The sequence below is a fragment of the Chelonia mydas genome, chromosome 1 (assembly GCF_015237465.2).
Source record: "Chelonia mydas isolate rCheMyd1 chromosome 1, rCheMyd1.pri.v2, whole genome shotgun sequence".
Taxonomy (NCBI): Eukaryota; Metazoa; Chordata; order Testudines; family Cheloniidae; genus Chelonia; species Chelonia mydas.
Genome location: NC_057849.1, coordinates 17,710,185 through 17,730,179, shown reverse-complemented (window position 1 = coordinate 17,730,179; position 19,995 = coordinate 17,710,185). Strand labels below are relative to the sequence as shown.

Below are 19,995 nucleotides of genomic sequence, written 5' to 3'. Positions count from 1 at the left end.
GTCTTTCTTTACCTGCACGATAAAGCTCAGGACTTATTGGAACTATAGGTGGAGTCCTAAAACACAAATGCCTGAAACTCAGTTTTTATTTAAAACTGCGATCGCACTCTATGGATGATTAAATTACACCTTGTCCATTACTGTGGCCTTCAGGCGTCCCTATCAATCAGGGCAGAGCCAATCAGAAATAGGCTTCCTTTCTGTCTAGTTCAGAAACTAATGCCACTCTTGGCTCCAGATGTTTCAGCTGATTAGAAGAACAGGAAGTTTACAACTAGGTTTGCTACCACAAGGCCCTATGAATTAAGCACCTGAGAGTGCAGATTTCAGAGTAACAGCCGTGTTAGTCTGTATTCGCAAAAAGAAAAGGAGTACTTGTGGCACCTTAGAGACTAACCAATTTATTTGAGCATGAGCTTTCGTGAGCTACAGCTCACTTCATCGGATGCATACTGAGAGTGCAGAGTTATTGTCAGTGCTCCACCATTCCCAACCTATATAACTGAACCCAATAGTAATACAGTATAACATGCATTTCACTTTGAGGAAATCTGAAATAGTAGTCTGGGATGAACTGTGATATGTTGTCATCTTTCCAAGCGGGACACACAAAACTATACTACCTTTACACACACTTTAGTTAAGAGAAGAGTGGTTTTCATTTCCTTTGCCATTGAAAAATAAGGTTTAATAAGTCATGTGCTTCTTTTTATTAAAGACAGACTTTAAACTCCATGCTCTGAGCTGGCATTGTAACAAAACAGAAAGCACTAGACATAATTTTCCTCGCCTATTAACTTTTCTTGGAAGATGACGATCTAATGTTTTGTCACAGTCAGGGAATTTATGGAGTTAACTTTAAACCATATCAGGCTTGGAATTGTCTCCCAAGGGAAATAGTGGTAGTCCCATTGTGTGGGACTTTAAATAGCACCTTACACAACACACTAGAAAATGTACTATGGGAAGCAGGGAGATTGACAAGATGATCCTGTAGGCCTTTACCATCTCCAACTTCCAAATTTGCATGTGTAGTGCACTTAGTCGAGGGGAAATTCCAGTTTCAGATCAACTCTGTTCTTTTCACATAAATATGTCCAAATTCAAAGGTTCTTAAATCTGCAAAATTGGTCTGGAGATCTTGCAAGAGAGCAAGTTCTGTCAGGAGGTTTCTGGTATTTCTTGTCTCCCTCAAATCATAAATAGGAAGTGCATAGAAAAATAAATAATAGAGGAAACCAGTTACCAGGAATTGTTCAGACTCTGGGTGAAGTTTTGACTTGTTTTAATGGGTTTGCCGATCCATATTTTTTATAGTATTAAATAATGCAGAACTGTTATTTTGTTGTTGTATCTTACCAGACTTTGAGCCTGATCTGGAGAGGAGCTGAGCAACCATAATTCCAGCTGAAGTCATGGGAGTTGTAGTTGATCATCAGTCTCCGAATCAGACCATTTAATTATAAAAAAAGCAGGGCTACAGTGTTAGGGTCAGAACCTCAGCAGGTGTAAATCAACATAGCTTCAAGAATCTGGCTCAGACGAGCATTTCCCTGTCCACAGTCTGTGCTATTGTGTACACACTTTAAATTATCTGTCCTGCTGATGGGCTCTGTCGAAGACAGAGGATTTCTCTTGCCTAAAGAAAGTATCTCAATTCTCTTTTCATCTTCTAGAATCAGTGGATAATTGTCCCAGTAACTGCTACGGGAATGGAGACTGTGTTTCTGGGACCTGCCATTGCTTCCTCGGCTTTCTGGGTCCCGACTGCGGCAGAGGTAGGCATTTGTATCTGTTTCAGTAACTTCTATACATGTCATTGCCTCTGGTTACAATTCTCACAGCATGGTGGAAGTGTACACTCATGGTTCTGTTCTTCATAAGTAAACCTGCTGCAGATTGTGATGGTGCAGTAGAGTGGAAAATGATTGGCTTTGTGGGTTTGTTTGTTTATTACTTGCCATGCTTGTGGTAACCTTAGTGACACAAACCTCTGAGCCCCCCACTCCTCCACCCAGTAGCTGCATGTGAGCAAACAATGAGGATAATGACTCACCAGGAGCTCTTTCTTTGGGAATGTGTTGAGAAAAGGTGGCTTAGAAAGGCTGTACTATTTTTCTCCAACAGTCCACTTTATCTGTGGATTAGCAGGACTTTATAACGATCCTTTGTCCTCCACCATCAAGAAGGTGGTCCTTAAGCACCCTCATCCCTGCCTTTGGCCTCAGAGGTCTCCCTAGCTTACCATAGATGACCTGCAGCAACCAAAGTGTGGGGGAAGACAGACAAGGGTAGATTAAGGCAACCCATGGCACTAGGAATGTGAGACCACATGTGGCCCCACCCCTGTTTTAAGGGGTTGACACAGGCACTGCTCACACAAAGAACCCACCTTCGCCCCTACGCCAGTGCTCCCTGTCTTAAGGTTGGTGAGAGGCGTTCCCGAAAGAGAGTGAGCAAACCTGCACCCAAAGGAGCACAGGGCTCTGTGTGAGACTCCTGTTCATATCACCTCCTCACAGCCCAGGGGGAAGGATGACTACAAGGGTCCCTTCCCTTCTATGCACACACAGAGTTCTCTGCTCAGCTGGTTGGGCCCAGTGGGTTTCAGAGTTCACAATCCAGTAAAATGAATGGGACAATTCACACCTCTTAGAACTCTAGTTTCAGGCTGCCTGCAGACACAGGTAGATGTCAGTGTATAAGTTACAGTCAGTTCACATTAGCTTTTTAACCACAAGGGCTAGAAACATCACTGGAGTCTCCATACCTCCACCATGGCATCTGCAAAGTCTCCATCAGCAGATGTACTTAGAGGGGTGGACATCTTAATTAATCTGGTTGTTTTGAGTCCTTCTTATTGTCAAAAAATGCTGTGGCTAAAACCCAGTAGATCCAGATCACACTGTCTGCCTCCACGTGGAAAGGAATATCTGGAGGGACTGCTGCTATTTGTGCATATGTGTGATGGGGCGCCTGCCCCACACTGGGCTCTAAGGGGTTAATAGAGCCCTGGGGAGGCTGCGCAGGAAGCAGCCAATCAAAGAGGGGCTGCGAGGAGCAGCCAATCAGGGCCAGGCTGGCCCATATAAGAAGGGTTGCAGAGCAGAGCAGCTTCAGTCACTCCCTGGAGCTTGAGGAGGGAGGTGGACTGGCTGCCTTGCAGGCTGAAGGCAGCAAGCACCCTGGGCAGAGCAGGCAGAGACCCAGGAAGATAAAGGCAGCTCCTGGCGGGGTGCAGGGATTTGCAGGCTGAGGCTCTGCGGCAAGGGCAAAGAGGGTCCTGGGGCCGGCAGGAAGTGGCCCAGGAAGATCTACTGAGGAGCTGTAGCGGACACAGCAGGTAGTGGCCATCTACAGGGTCCCTCGACCGCGGCCCAGAGTAGTGGGTGGGCCAGGGTTCCCCTGCATTGCCACTGAGGAAGTGACCAGACATTAGGTCACAGTTGCCACTGAGAGAAGTGGCTGAACAGCAGACTGCAGATCTTCCAGAAGAGGGGAGCACAGAGTGTGGCATAGCTGGAGGGCTGTGTCATGAAGAGGGTGCTGTGATCCTGGGAGTGACCTGGGTTCCTGGAGCAGAAGTGATGGTGGCAAGAGTCCACCAGAAGAGGGCACACTGGCTAGCAGAGCTAATCCCCAGGACAGCCAGCAGGGGGCACCGCAGCGGTGAGTTGCACCACGTTAAAATGTGTTGTCTGTTGGATTTGCAGCCAGTGATGTTCCTGCGGTACTTGTTAAGTGGGAGCATCTTGCTGTGAGTCATGATACCAGTGCTCTGGGATCTGCTTGGTTGCCTGTTGGTTTCCAGCTGGAGTTTAAGGTGTTGGTTTTGGCCTGCAAATCACTCAATGGCTTAGGGACCCGCCTACCTGAGAGACTACCTCTTTCTGTGTGCTGCTGTGGAGATCAGTAAAGATGATCAGGCTGTAGTTCCATGTGTTTAATTCAGTTTTGGAATTTGCTTTCCAGCTTGGCCTGAAATTGTGGGGTCTCTTATTGCATGCTGCAAGGCTCATCTTTTGCGGGAAGGAACACAATGAGGCCTTATAGCAGCTGGAAGTGGGGATGAGGGGCTGAACCAAGGGGTCATTATTAACTTTTTCCTGGGTGGCTAGTTTTAGCCGCATGAGGGAGACAAGGCTTCTCGATTTATATTGCTGAGCTAGAATGTTGGATTGATCCCAGGGTCTCCTAGAGCAAGGGACAGGGGCTCTTTTATTTTGTAAAAATCCATGCAAACGAATAAAGTATTTTGCAGTGATATTCTCTAGTGCTGTGCTTTACAATGAGTGGCGTGTGTTTGGGTCATTGCAATCGTATTTGTTCAAGGGAATTACCATAATTTAAACAGGAGCACACAAAACCATCCTTAACACTGTGTGTTTGGCTAGAATCTGAATTATAAAGATTCCACATCTATAACGGTCCGGCTAAAATACATGGTTTTTAAAATGAGGTACGAAGGGAAGGGTTTAAAGAATTCCAAAAATCCCTGCTTTCCCTATAATTGTGGGATGCAACAAAGGAGACTTTGCAATCACTGTTGCCTTGTCATTCTCAGCAGCTGTTTAGAGACAATCCTGGACGTGTTCTCACACAGGGCTCTTTAGCACTCAAGCCTTCTCACATGTGGCCTGCAATTTATCTGATCTTGTACCGAGTGATCAACTGTCTTGTCAGAACACATGTAAATCCTTCTCAGCACCTGTGTAGTCTCACAGGTTAAAGGGGATTATTCTTTGTCCTTGTTCCGGAAAACCGTGGCTCTGTCTTCTCCCTGTACCTTGAAATAGGTTCCATTATTCAGGGTTTTAAATTTTAGACAGGTGAATGGAAACCTTCAGTCAGGTCAGCTAAAAAGTTAAATTACAGAGCTTCTTTTGTTCTGGGCAGTGTGTAGCACCTAATACATCTTACCCAATTTATGCCTTGTGCTGTGCACATAGATATCACCTTGCAAATGATGCACTTGACACATTCTCTCAGTGTACCTTATTTCAGGCAAATAAAACACTGTTTAGTAGCAAGCGAGCATTTCCAAGGTCCTTTCCCTTGTAAATCTCTTGTGTTTTAATCAGGAAAATATGTTCCATTGCAGATCAAGCAGGTTTAATACAATGTCAGTGGTGGTAACTTACTATATTGGGCCACTGCTGTCATGATGCTCTCACACACTCAGATTGGCTTGCCTGTAATGAGAGGCATGAAAGCAATACTGGAGAAGCATTGTGATACTATCCTGAGAGGATAGCAACAGATAGTGAGATGATTTCTTTAGCTACAATGAATATCTCTTCCTGTGTGCACTGAAATGCAGGAATAATGTAAAGTAGGGGCATTGTATTCAGCACAAGTCTAGCGCAGGTGGGTTACAATACAGACAGCAGTATTGTATACAATTTCTATATAGTGTTCTTCACTAAAATGTTCAGAAAATGTGTTAGTGAGTAACAGACGTGAAAGCTAATGCTTATCCAGCTGCTCTCATCTAGGATGACGTGGGCAAAAGAAAACCGGGATATACATGTGTCCTTGCAGCCTAATTTTATTCAGTGAAGAGAAAATGGAATGATGCAGTACTGTGGCAAAGGGGGCCCGGCTAAAGTGAATAGGTTTTGAGATGTGCAGTGTTATACTAAACTATCTGTGCGATCTTATACAGTATTTAGCTCTTAGTACCTTTTCCCAGATCTGAAGAAGAGTTCTGTGCAGCTCAAAAGCTGGTCTCTCGCACCAACAGAAGTTGGTCAAATAAAAGATATTACCTCACCCACCTTGTCTCTCTAGGTTTTGAGATGGTATTGAAGAGAGGAAGCATCTCATTTCCAGTTAGACATGGCAGTTGAGGAGCATAGGGGAGCCCAAGACTGGAGCTGTGGAGTTCGTGACCACCAAAGGAGCAGGACGTATATTCAGAGAGAAGCATTTTGAAAAACGAGAGGACAGTTTTGAATTTTATTTGGAGATGGAAAAACTAGTGAAGCTGATGGCCATAAAAGGTGGCTGGGGACCGGGCGATGCGCTATCGTGAACTGAAGTGGGAGAATAATCGGCTGCAGAATTCTGGTTGCATTTCAGCAAAGAACTTGAAGACCATAAAATCAGGAATTATACAGCACAAAGGTCTGAGGGAACCAAGAGCAAAGAGATTCCAGGCAGACAGACAGATGGGAAACTGATCAGAGAGTGAATCAGGGGCAATGTAGAGTTGAGTGTGATCCATATAAAAGTGTTGCCCTTGTTGTTAAAGGCAGAGTTGAGATACCCCGGAGGGAAGAGTATATATGAAGAAGAGAATAGGTCCTTGAGCTATCCTCAGTGGAAGGAAAGAGGGGTATAGTTGGACCCCTCTTTCCTCACCCACATATAACATAGGTACAATATGTTTTAATGCTGTTTCTTTTCCATTTCCCTCAGCATCTTGTCCAGTACTGTGCAGTGGAAATGGTCAGTACATGAAAGGGCGGTGTTTATGCCACAGTGGTTGGAAAGGGGCAGAATGTGATGTTCCAACAAACCAGTGCATTGATGTATCCTGCAATAATCATGGCACGTGCATCATGGGGACCTGTATCTGCAATCCAGGGTACAAGGGGGAGAGCTGCGAAGAAGGTATTTGCAAGTTACATTCAATTAGCCTTTTTTGCATTGATTGCTGATCTATAATTACATATGTAAAGACGGTACTGAATAGTGCTGGCACTTAGACACCACAGTAATAGGCACCTTAGAAATATAACAAATGGATGGAACACTAAAATGTTATGTTGTAATAGCTTGTGGTTATCTGTGATATCTGTGCAGTAATTGGGTGAAAAGCCATCAAATGTTTCAGATAGACCGACCTGGTTGAAGGGTCAGAACATCTGATCACACGTTCAAATGTTCTTATTAAAGCATCATTTCCATTTACATATCTAAACATATATTAACTTTTTAAGAGGGTATTTTTCTGGCATGCTATGCCAGGTGATCGTGGTTGCTTACATATATAAAGCGGTGGAGTATGTGAGAGGCCCTGCTTCCTTTCAAGTTTAAAAGCGTAGATGTGTTCAGGACATGAATTTAAGCTCAACTTCAGAACCAGATATGATTTCAATGGATCTGCCATAAATTTCTTTCGCTTCCCATTAACCCTGAAACATTGTTTCCATTTATAGTTATTTTTGTGACTCCCAAGTATGGTGCTGATAAGCACTTTAATTAGTTTGTGCAGGTAATCATCCTATCTGCCATCATGGAACATGAACAAGATAAATGTTCATCTTCCCCAGTTCATAACCACCTCTTAATGGAACAGTTCTTTACAAACACAAACAAAGAAAACAAACAAGTGTCCATTGTTTCCATATTTGCAAATTATCCTTCTATCAGCCAGTTTTAGAGATCTCCAGAAGGGCCTGATTTTCAAAGGTGTCATAGCTCCCGCTGTGACTTCATTTGAAGTTGTAAGTGTGTAGCACTTCTGAAAATTTAATGCAGAAAACCCCAAAGACAGTTTATTCTGGGTTTAATTCATCTTTCCACAAATGCCAATCCAACCCCTTAAATGGTGCATAGGCTTCAGACGTGACCTTTGGACAAGAGTCAATGTCACTCCATAATTTACCTGCAATTGCTACAGTGAATATGAGCTAAAGAATCCCCTCAGCTGGTTACTTTTTGTACAATGGCAATGAGAATAACCTGAGCTGGATTCTGGTACCCAAATGGCACTTCTTAGAAACATAAAATGAATTCTGGGTTGAGCTTCTGGCATTAGATGGCTTGTGTCTCAGTGCCAGTTAGTTGGATACAGTGATGGTGTAAATTGCATGCTACTAAGCCATCTCTTGAGAACTTACCTTGGCTAAAAAATGCTAACAGTGTAATAGATCTGGGAAGCAGAGAACTCAAGTTATTATTACTGAAAAGATTTACTAAGTGGGTCACTGTATCTCTTCATTATTAAATCATCACTGGTATCTAAACAAAAGTGGAAAAATGGAAACTATTTAAGAATCAGAGTCAGATTCTGCCCTCAGTTAAATGCATGAGTAACCCTATTGATGTCAGCGAGGTTTAATGTATGGAACACAGAGCAAGGTCTGTTTTTTTTCCTAATATGAACCTCCTTTCCCCAGCCACGTTTGAAGCAGTGGAATAAACCCAGTTCAGTTGTTTTATATTATCACTGTGGCAGGGGACAGTATCAAAGTCCCATTAGGTGGAAACATGAAAAAGAATGAGGAACAAAGAGAACAGAGATTTTTCTTATGAGGTTTTAGTATTTTTCTGTTGTACATTTGTTTTTCATATGCAAAATATAATTTGTATTATGCCACAAAGAGGAGCGGGGGAAATGAACCTAGCAATATGCCATGTAGGAAAACTGTAGGATTTTTTAAATCTAATTATATACATTTTTTTAAATTGTGTTTACTTTTTTATTTCTCTTTCATGAAGGGACATCTGGTATTGATTCCTTTTATTATTTCTCAGTTTCTTTGGTGTCGCTTCAATCCTTATTCCTTGTTTATAGTGAGTTTTCTTACTAGTGTTTCTTCTTCCTATTCCCCACCCCCCACCCCCGTAGAAGTTCAGCAATATGTATAAAACATCAGTTAACAATCTTACATAGGTTGTTCTTTTCACTCTTCTAAAGTTTTATTGCCCCATATTTTATAAGGCATAGGCCAAGCCAACAGGACTTAAAGCAGGGGACGAACAAATTTAAGCAATGAAAAATGAGAAGTTACTTTTTGGGTACTAAATAAGTCTAATAACTTGTATGACCAATGAAGCATATTGGGGAAAGTGTAGTTTCTGCAATAGCATTACTTGCTGCTTGATTTATCTCACTGGCAAAGGTTATGCAAAAGGTTTAAGCTATAAATGGGACACTTTCTAAACAGGAATTAGACAATTCAGGCTGTTTTCCAACCTGTAAAACAAATATATATGCAAAACTCAACTGTTTATGGGTTTTGTTGTGTTTTCTGTATTTATCTTTGTACCCTCTTTCCCCACCCTCCCTCTCTTCCTGAGCTAAGTGGTGAAGTTTATCAAGCAGAACTCCCTGAACAAAGTACCATTATCCTCAAAAACCACCAAAGCAAGAAAAGCAGAGAGCATAAGTCCCTAATCCTGTCCCAGGGTCCTTGCCACAGTGTAGAACGCTTAAAGAGAGATGGCTACTGAGGGCAAGATTAAAGTTTCCATTGTTTGTGACATCTTTTGAAAGGGCTCATTTCAACATGAAAAATGGTCTTGGGATTATGATAAATGGGGGGTTCTGACACACACACATTCCCCCTCTATAATCTTGTGTTAGAGCTGAGGAAGCAGAGTGCTGGCCTTCTGTGATGGAGCCTCATTTAAAACTTACCTTTTTTCCCAATCGACCTTCACAGGGAATGATTAATTGCTTGGAGGTAGCCTCTTGTCAGTTAGCCTGTGATCTTTGTTCTCTGTGCTCAAACCATCTGCTGAGAACCTAGGATTCTGTTAGTCTGTTTCCTAGTCTCTTTTGTACTTATTACTGCTGAGCAAGAACAGGGCCAGGGCTCCAAGGGTCTCAAGCTAAAATTGGAACCCTAGCTCCCAGCTCACTAATAGTGGAAGAGATTTATAGGCTCATCCTTTCCAGCATCTTGTGATTCTGAAAGGTTGTTTCAGCTATAAGCAGAGGGCCAGGAACCTATGAAACAGAAAATACCCTCGCATGCCTCAGGATAGTAATTGCTGAGCCATTGCTTGTCAGAGTCAGAAGGCTTTGTGAATCCAGGGAATTTGATCAGAGTAGCTTAATGGGCTGGTGTTTCCTTTCAAGGTGTCTGGATCTTAAACAGGTGGTTGGAATTCTCATTAACCCTAAAGGAAAGAAAACAACCTCAAACTGTCAGTATCTGCTGTGACCACATTGTGTTCTGCTGTATTTGAGCCAGTAGTTGGGCAACTCTGCCCTTGCAACTTAGCCTGACACTTTTTCATTGATCTGCAGGGCACTGCCACCGGCAGTTTCAAGAGATGGGAATATTTTGAAGGGACATTTCTTCCTCTCACTTGCCCTGTGTGCTTTTATATAAATAAATGATCAGTTCCTCCATTCCTTGTGGTTTTGCATGTTTTAGTTGGTGGATGAAATTCACCCAGGGGCAGTCAGTCAATAGAACGCCTCTTTGCACCACTTAAATTAAGAGGCACTTTAGTGGTATAGAAGTCTTGTGCAATAGGATCTTCTTAAGTAGGACGCCCAAATGGATTGTCTGTCAACTCTATTAAGAGACTGACCTTATTAAAACTAACATTCAAAAAGACTAAAAATTAAATATTTGATTAAATAAAAGTACAGAAATAAAAAGATAGTCAATAACATTTCATCTCTCTTTCTTCTTTTATATCCTTGTTCAGCAAAGTAAGCACGTGCTTAACTTGAAGCATGAGCTTAAATCCCACTGAAGTTCACAGGACTTAAGCTCAGGCTTCAAGTTAAGCAAACGCTTATGTGTTTTATTAAATCAGGGTCTTAATCTTTATTTCGAAATTTCTCTTAGAAGCCCAAAGCTGAGAATTCCACAACAATGTAATATCTGAGTAACATCAACTTAATGGCACCATTCAAATGCATTCCCATTAAACAGAAATTATGTTAATACTGTCTCAACTAAGATGCTGTTCCTGCCATTCACTGTCACTGCCATTGGGCTACATTGATATCTTGAGAGAAATCCCAGTTAAATTGGAAATCCCTTTCAGTGGAATGGGTTTTAATATAGTTTCTGAAAATTACCCTATACCAGAAAACAACATTTAAAAAGTCCTTTTAGTGTTAATGTGGCATTATACTGATGCTAACAGAACAGTATGAATGTTCTATCTTATTATCAGTGGCTCCTAAACACAAAGGTTAACCTTTCTGATTACTAGCCCATGCTGATCACTGCCGCTTCTGAGCATCTAGCCATTCATGACTTGCATTAGAAATGGCGGGGGAGGGGCATTGTCCATTTTATAGAAATAGATAAATATTTAGAATAAAGATTGTAACCACTGTGTCAGACAAGAGTGTTGTAACCACATATTATAGTACATAAGTGAAACAGAAATGATTTCCATCTTGGGGTTGAGCTGATAGCCCACTTGATCTCACCTTTCATGGAGGTGAGTGGAGGGAGTATCTGTTGTGTAGACAGGGAGGGTGGACATGTGGATTCATATTCCAAGCTCTGTAATGGTCTGAACAAGTTGCTTATTCTCAGTTTCCCCATTGTAAAACAGGGATATCCCTAATTCACAAGGGTGTAGTAAGGCTTAATTAATGTCCATAAAGTGCTTTGAGATCCTTGAATGTATTCATAATAATAATAATTATTCCTATGATTATAATACAATAAAGTAAGATGCTATATAGTTGCAAAGTATTTATTATTTTATTATTATAAATGTAGTTGATTGCCTCCAGTTGGTACTAGACATGCTTTATTAGTATGAGCATAAGAATGGATTTCACCAGGTAACATTCCTTTGTTTTCGTTTTCGTTTTGTCCTTTCCAGAATCCCATCCTATTTCTCGTGCAGAAATTTCTGAAGTGCAAAGTAGTTGAGTGCTTCCTGGGCCAGGAGCTGTCCTTGTCTCATTTGACTGCACAGCCTCAAGATGCTACTGCATTGTAAACTATAAATATCAAAATGGGTCATTCTGGAACTTTCTATCTCTGCTTTCTCCCCCAATGTAGTGGACTGCATGGATCCCACTTGTTCTGGGCGAGGAGTGTGCGTACGGGGAGAATGTCACTGTTCCGTTGGCTGGGGAGGAACAAATTGCGAGACACCAAGAGCTACCTGTTTGGACCAGTGCTCTGGACATGGGACCTTTCTGGCTGATACCGGGCTCTGCAGCTGCGATCCTAACTGGACCGGACACGATTGCTCAATCGGTAACTGCAGCAGTGACTTTTTTTTAAAAAAATTATAAAATATTAGCAGTTGGGTCTACAAACATGCACTGCAAATTTCTGGGTTAAACACATGTAGGGCATGACTGGAAGCATAACTGCTATCGCTCGGCCACACAAATAATTCTGCTTCTATGGTGAATTTATAGTAATAGCCCCATTAAAGCTCCCTAGGCATGCTATTGTTCATTATATTGCTATGAATTTAATTTACAGGTTGCATATAGCTGCCTGTTGTGTTGTTAGTTCTTGATAAAACTTTGTAGCCTCCAAACTTTGTAGTGTTTGGGGTTTGACTAAAGAATACTTAGTAATCTCACAATCATAACAGTGAAAAGACAATAGAACCATTAGAGATGGCAGTTCTGCTTTGTGTCTGTTCTCCCTCTAGTGTTTGCATGAAGCCTATGTCTACACTATGTGGTAAGTTGACCCACACTACGCAACTCGAGCTAGGTGAATAACTTCTAACGTACCTTAGGTCGAGTTACCGCGGGGTCTGCACCACAGAGGGTTGATGGGAGAAACTCTCCCGTCGACTTACCTTACTCTTCTCATCGGGGGTAGAGTACAGGGGTCAACTGGAGAGCGATCTGCTGTCAATTTGGCAGGTCTTCACTAGATCCGCAAAATCGACCACCAGTGGTCTATCTCAAAGCATTGATCCCGGCTGTAGTGTAGATGTAGCCGAAGTATGTCGTAGGCTGTGAACTAGAGAATAAGCCTTAATATGAAGAACTGTAGGCACTTGTAAAAGATCATGCAAGAAGGGACATAAATGACTGCAAGTATTTGAAAGGTGCAAACACCTACCAGAGAAAGCATTTTTTATGTGACATCTCCAGGTTTATTAACAAATTGGAGCTTAGACTTCTTCTCATTCCTCAGCTAAACAGGAAGCTTCTTGGAAACGAGCAGTAAGTATCTGAAATAGAGACTGAAGAAAAAGATACACAGGCTTTTTCTCCCTTCTTTTAAGAATAACCCAGTCACTAAATGGCACCCTGGAAATACCATATGCACGTTGGTCTGGAACTCTGGAGCAACAGTCTGCTTGGCCTTTGTTCTGTATTCTGTGTTCACAAATAAGAAGTATAAAGAAGACAGCTGCAGACCGCATCTGTAGTGGTTTCTTTACCCTATGCAGCTGTTGAGGAACTGAACCACAAATACGGAGTATAGTTCTGAGCAGTATTGTCAAGCAACTTAAATGAATTTGTAGCAGAGCAACAAAAAAAAAACTCTTAAGAGAACTGGAAGGATTGATGTGGGAGTAAATATGACAAGTTGAATAAATAAGAATAGTTTAGCTAAGGGATTACTGAAGTGTGTGGAGAGTACGACCATGTTGACTGTCTACAAGTATTTCAAGAGCGTAAACTCCAAGGCTGGGGAGGAACTATTTAAGGTGGTTAATGAGGGTATAACCAGGAGTCATGGGACATAATTTAAAAAACTGACATCTAGACTGAATAGCAAGAAAATCCACTTACAAGTGAAATCGACTCGGTTGAATATTCTCCCAAAGAAAGATGTAGAAGTCCGTTCACCTGTGACATTTAAAACTAGATTAGCCAAAGCTCCTGCATATGTAGTGTAGGGAAGAATCTTGCACTGGCATGAGGACAGACTGGGTGATTTACTCTTTTTTTTTTTTTTTTCCCCCCCCCAGCATTGACATCTTTGATTTCTTATACTGAAACATATGTAAGGGGGAGGGGAGAGGAAAGCTTTCAGCAGTTCTGCAACATGATTCACAGCTGAATTCTTCCTCTGAGATTACATAGTGGTTTTAAGATTTTGAGGATGAGTATAGAAAATTTTTGCTTCTACATGCAAACATGCACACACCCCTCCTTTGGTTACATATGACCACCCATAAGATAATATATAAACCTTTGCTTATGCCACATTCATAAATCCTTGTAGGGTAAATTTTCTCTGGCAGAGGTTATACAGGAGAAACTTCAGCAACATCACTCCAAAGCTTCATTCTTCATAGAACCACATGTAACATTAAAGGTATTGTGCATTGCCTCACAGCTAAAGTCATTTATAAACACCCATTTATAACCTGGACCTCTCTAGTGGATGGATGCCTGAATTCTGAAGGACAGATTTACTCACCGAATGAGTGTGAGATTAAAATGTAGTGTGAAAGAGTATTAGTATATGTAAGAGCACATGGCCATAACCAAGAAGATGGCTCAAATTCTTTTTTTGTTTCTTTGGTTAAATATTTTTTTATAGTTCTATAATATAGAAACAAAAAAACCAGAAAAAATATACAGACTAGGGGCTGTATTCTGTGGTCAGTCACACTAGTATAAAACCCCAACGCAGCAAAACACTGAAACGTGTTAAATCAAATCCCTATTCAGCAAGGCAGTAAAGCATGTGGTTAGGATCCAATGAGATCCAAAGGACTTTGGCTGCAGAGACTGCTAATTCCTAAGGATAGCGTTTTTTCTGAGGCACCACACTGAGGAACATGGGGTGAAAACAGAGAGGGTGATTAACCAGTGGAACAAACTACCAAAGGAAATGGTGGATTCTCCATCTCTTGAAGTCTTCAGATTAAGACCAGATTTCTTTCTGGAAGAGACACTTTAGTCAAACACCGGTTATTGCACTCAACACAGGAGTAACTGGGTGCACTTCTGTGGCCTGTATTATGCAGAAGGTCAGACTAGATTTATTGGTCCCTTCTGGCCTTAAAATCAATGACTCTCTAGGATTAAATAGGTAGACTCAATCTGACTTCTGTGGAAGTCTTGGGCCTCAAGGAAAGCATGATGAGATGCTTAGTTCTACACGAGTCAGCAATATTGTCGAATGATTTGTGTTGCTCTGTTGTATATTTAATGGTAGTTTGGAGTTTGTTTTTTGCTGGCGTATATAAATAGTGCAGTACAGTTTGCAAATTCTGCCCTGTCCTACATGTTATGGGAAGAACAAGGACCTTAATGGCTTGTTCAGTGCCATATCTTCTGAAGTCTGTGCCAGCTGCAGGAGCACTCTTTGGAAGGGCAACTGCCACACTCAGGCCATTAACCTCTTAGAGGGGGAAAAATGCAAAACACATCTTAAACCAGTCCTTTTCTCTTTTTGTACTGGGGACAGTCATTCTGGGATCTCTTTCTTCCCAGGCAAGCAGGCAGTTCATTTCCCTCCGCAGGAGGATCGCAAGTCAGTAGTTCTGTTTTTCCTGGGAAGGGAGGTAAACACGGGGATTCCCTTTTGATAGGGTCAAAAGGAGAAGGAAAACAAACCGAGACAACCCCTTCCTTCTCAGCAGGATAGCATAAACAAACATAAAGGGGTCCCTTTGCAGCAGGGTCCCTTTGCAGAAGGGAAAATTTAGAAACCACGTATCAGGGCCTCACCAACTCTCTATACTTCTTAATGAGCCCCAGCCAAGGGCCCTTCTCCAAGCCTGGCAGCTAATGCAGTTTCATAGAGCAAGGTCTCTTAACCTCTTTGTTGTCTAGCCGGGGAAGGGAGGGATGGGGGAGGCACCTATAAGCTGATGTTTTATCACAAAATTGAATTTGACATGTAGTGGACTCCCCGTTTTCTAAGCTATTTAGACATCATCAAATATGTTTGGATAATCAGGATTCAGCAGAACAGGGAAACATGGTGGCAGTTGCTTGAAAGTCAGATCTAAGTTATGGAGGGTCTACATAATATGGCTTCCACTCTTCTTGTAAATCTTTTGATATTTATTCAGATCCAGTTTTCCCTGAGAAATCTGTTCTGCTTCTTGATGGAATTCATTACATGTTATAAAATGAAAAGGGTGAGAGATACTATACCATCTTATGTATCGTGTATTTTGTGGGTAGCACCTTCCCAGAATCTTAATATTTAGACTTCTAGCATTTGTATACAAGCACTTATAAAATACTGTTTAGCTGTCTTCATGCAATGTAGTTGAATGGGACTCGTTTGTTTGTTTCTCTTCAGTTCCTACCTGTGTTTTATCAACTTCTGTCTTCTTCTCTTTACTGGGATATAGAGTTTTCCCTTTAATAAATCCTCCCATAAGGGAGGTCTCTGTCTGAACCATGTGCTCCTCTGCCACCTGTTGGCTTTCCCCGAGCCCTTACTTTAAAAGCTCCTCTATGACCTTTTTAATTTTACATGCCAACAATCTGGTTCCCTTTTGGTTCAGTTGGAGCCCATCCTTTCTGTACAGGCTCTTCGTCCCCCAAAGGTTCCTCAGTTCATTATAAATTTAAATCCTGCTGCTGAACAACATCATCTCATCCATGTACTGAGCCCCTGTATTTCTGCCTCTCTAAGTGGCCCTGTGTAAGGAGCTTGGAAGCATTTCAAAAATGTTAACAAGAAGGTCCTGGACTTTAATCTCTTACCTAGCACCATAAATTTGGCCTCCAGGACCTCACCTACCTTTCCCTATGTCATTCATACCTACATGTACCATGATCACAGTCTCCTCCCCAGTACATAAGTCTATCTAGATGTCCTGAGAGGTCACCCAGCAGGCAATTCCCCAGGAGGTTCTCCAGGTTATCACAAACCCAACTATCTATATTTCTAAAAATTGAATTCCCCATTACTTTTACCTGCCTTTTCCTAATAATAGGGGTCCCCTCTTCTGGAGGGGTAACCGTAGTGTGAAAGGATACCATGACATCATCTAGAAGGAGGGTCCCCACTATGGCAATCATTTCTCTCTGCTCCAGCTTGATATTCTCCTTCCCTGAGACTTTCATCCTCCTCAGTGGCACAAAGGCTGTCAGACTGGTGGTGGGACCACTATGCTGTGTCCCTGAAAGTCTTATCTATGTACCTCTCTGTCTTTCTTAGCTCCACCAGTTCGTTCAATCTTTCTCTGTAAAATATGTAATGCAGTGATTTGCACATTGTTTCCTGTTCTCTAGCTAACATCTGTGGGCTTCACTTGAGACATCTAAAACTAGACTGTAAAAAGCACCAATAAAAATGATGCTCTCTGGTCCATTTATTTACTCATGTAGAGTTGACATAGTTGACAATGACTGCTACACATCGACTCGCATACAGTCAATGGACTCAATTTCAGTAACTAGAACATAATTGACCCATTGACTTGAATCCGGAGTTGGCGTCTGTCACAATTACTTGAGACTGTTACATCTGGACTGGGCAAAGCAGTAAGAAAAATTATGCTGTGTCTATGGCAATCCAGAATTGATAGGGGGGGACATAAAATCAATGGTCATGAAGTTGTGTGGTCAGAGCTGGGAGCTGGGGCTCTTCCGTTCCATTCCTACCTCTGCCACTGCCTAACAATGTTATTTGGGAGATACAGCTTGACCTCACTGTACTTCAGTTTCATCTTCTGAAAAATTGAGGTAAAAATGTTGCAAGGCTTAGTTACTAAAAGTTTGTAACAGGTGACAGAGCTTTTTGCTGACCCAGCCTACTAGAAACCTGCAGTCCTGGGCCAAAAGGGAAGGGTGGTCAGGGAAGAGAGCAGACAGACAGAGACACGACCGACCTGAGGAGTTAGGTCATAAGACGTCCTGGAGGGAAACAATAGACAAGTGTAGGAGATAAAGGGGTAAGTTCAGATGCTAATTCAGAACCTGTATTCTCTGGTGAAGAAGAGATGGATTGATAAAATAAAAGTGTGGACGGGAATGGACTTCGTAGAGACTCAGGCACTGACACACAATCGTCAGGGGTGGAGATAATTGGTTGATTGCTTATCAACGACAAATGCGGTTATGGGAGTGATGATGATGATGATTCTCTGTTGAGGGCAGGCTAGGGACTTAAAAGCTGATGCAGAGCCCATTGAAGGCAATGGAAAGACACCCGTTGCTTTCAGAGTTCTTTCTTTGTCCTTTTACCAGCACCCTGAGATTATTGGATTTAAGAGTCTATGTAAGGTGAAGGTATTATTAAAATATTGATTGGTTTCATTTATTATAGTTGAATCATACAAGTTAGCCATTCAACGACCTTTTGGGCAGTGGGCTAATTGTTTTTCTCCCACCTCTGACTTGTTTGGTTCATTGAAATACACCTCTACCCCGATATAACGTGGTCCTCGGGAGCCAAAAAATCTTACCGCGTTATAGGTGAAACCGCTTTATATCGAACTTGCTTTGGCCTCGAGCATTTCCGTTATTAATAGTCACTTCCCGCCCCTCCCACTCCCTGTCCCCTGACTGCCCTGACCCCTATCCACACCCCTGACAGGCCCCCCGGGACTCCCACGCCCTATCCAACGCCCCTGTCCCCTGACCGCCCCGCTCCCAGAACCTCCAAACCATTCAAACCCCTCCCCCTCCTCCCCCCCGTCCCCTGACCGCCCACCGAGACCCTCTGCCCCTTATCGAACCCCTCGGCCCCGGCCCAGCACCGTTATCATGCCGCTCAGGGCAGCATGTCGGAGCCAGACACGCTGACGCGCTGATCCGCAGGGTCACGCAGCCCCACCCTCCAGAGCACTGCTTTACCGCGTTATATCCGAATTCATGTTATATCAGGGTAGAGGTGTACATGTATTTTATGTAGTCCAATTAGGAGAAATGGAGAATAGGAAAGAGTAAGTTTAAAAGAAGAAAAGCAAATAAAATGTCTCTTTGTTTTTCCTAATGGCTTTTTCCATCAGAGACTGCCGGGGATTATTACAGACAGATATTTTATGTATACACACACATACACACATGCATGCTTTTCTTGGAATATCAGCAGCTCTAATTATTTTATCAGACAGTGTCATATCTCATTGGTCAAACAGCACCAGGATTAACACAACATGTGTGCAAAAAAATGATTCCCCCAGGCTCAGTGGTGTCAACCTTACAAAACAAAACCTCATGTTAAACTCACATTATGCCCAAGGCCACCAAAATAAAAATCCGTCTCTGCAAAATGCTTGCGTAATTCCACCTTTAAACCATCATTCCCTTCATTAAGGAGCGAGAATGTATCTGTATGAGACGGATGTTACATCAGCTGTCGCATAAAATAGGCCTACACATCACTGCAGTGCAGAGCTATTCATGCAGTGTCCAGGAGGGCACTGGTTTGCCTTTTTGCCTCTTTTTGGCTCCAAGATACATTGGCTAAAGCAAAAGAAAAAAATCCTGAGTGATAGCCCCTGAAATTGATAAACTTCCATTCGTTTCAGATCTGAATGACTTAAAAAGAAGATTTCAGGCACTGCTGCATTTTCAGAAACTGCTTTAAATGATCCCCCTTCAACTTGTAACTTGTTCATCTCACTACTCTTGCAGCCCTCCTGTCTGTAAAACTCTCATAGAAGGCAATAGGACTTTGCTTGGCAAAAGGGCTTCAGAGATGGGCCCTGAAAGATACTGTCAGAGTCTGTTCTGATGCAGAACCAGTACTACAAGCCTACCCCGAAGATCTTCCTCCCATTCCTTTCAGTGGGTGTTCTGCAGCAGTCAGGATTTCAGAATTAGGCCCTACATAATCAAGACATGCTGATTCGTGTAGCTCTGAACCTCCCTGTTTAACTATCTGCATAGAAGCAAAATCTCCATCTGAGAGAACAAAGCAGGTTCAGCGGAGCCAAGTTATATTTTGCTCTGACTGGCACTTCCTCCCCCAAGCCGAGGCTAACTTATGCCACTGATGAGCCAAAACTGCTCTGGGGAATGGTGAATATTGTGCATCATATGGACCAGCGGCCCTGGCTATAGCTATGAAAAGGTCAATCAGCACAGTCAACCAAATTGTGGTAGTGTCCTTTGTGAGTGCTCTTCAGAGGAGAAGAAACATAGGGCTTCCTGCACCCTCTGTCCGCAATATTGAATGGTCATAAATGGCCCTTAACCTGCAGCCTGAGAGGTTCTCAAAAAGGCAGGAGATTTTCCTGTCTTTTAAAACTCAAATAGGTCACTTGCTTACACCTGAAAGCCCACCCTGAGCAGCAGGAACGGCAAACCTGTCTGCACCCACCAGTGACTTGGTGTCAGGAGTCAGATTTGACCACTATTGCTTGATACTCTCTCTTGTCTAGGGCGCTGCTGAGACCTCCGGCAGACTGAGTACGTGGATGCAGCCAGCA

The 19,995-nt window shown here is 42.5% G+C and overlaps 1 protein-coding gene across 1 annotated transcript in view; it reads left to right on the top strand.

Annotated features, from left to right (window-relative positions):
* TENM4 (teneurin transmembrane protein 4) overlaps positions 1–19,995 on the top strand; it is a 1,747,045-nt gene that overhangs the window by 1,565,498 nt on the left and 161,552 nt on the right. Inside the window, exons 16-18 of the mRNA XM_043528206.1 lie at positions 1,677–1,778; positions 6,421–6,615; positions 11,721–11,921. Of these exons, the coding sequence (XP_043384141.1) occupies positions 1,677–1,778; positions 6,421–6,615; positions 11,721–11,921 (498 nt within the window). The remainder of the gene's footprint in view (positions 1–1,676; positions 1,779–6,420; positions 6,616–11,720; positions 11,922–19,995) is intronic.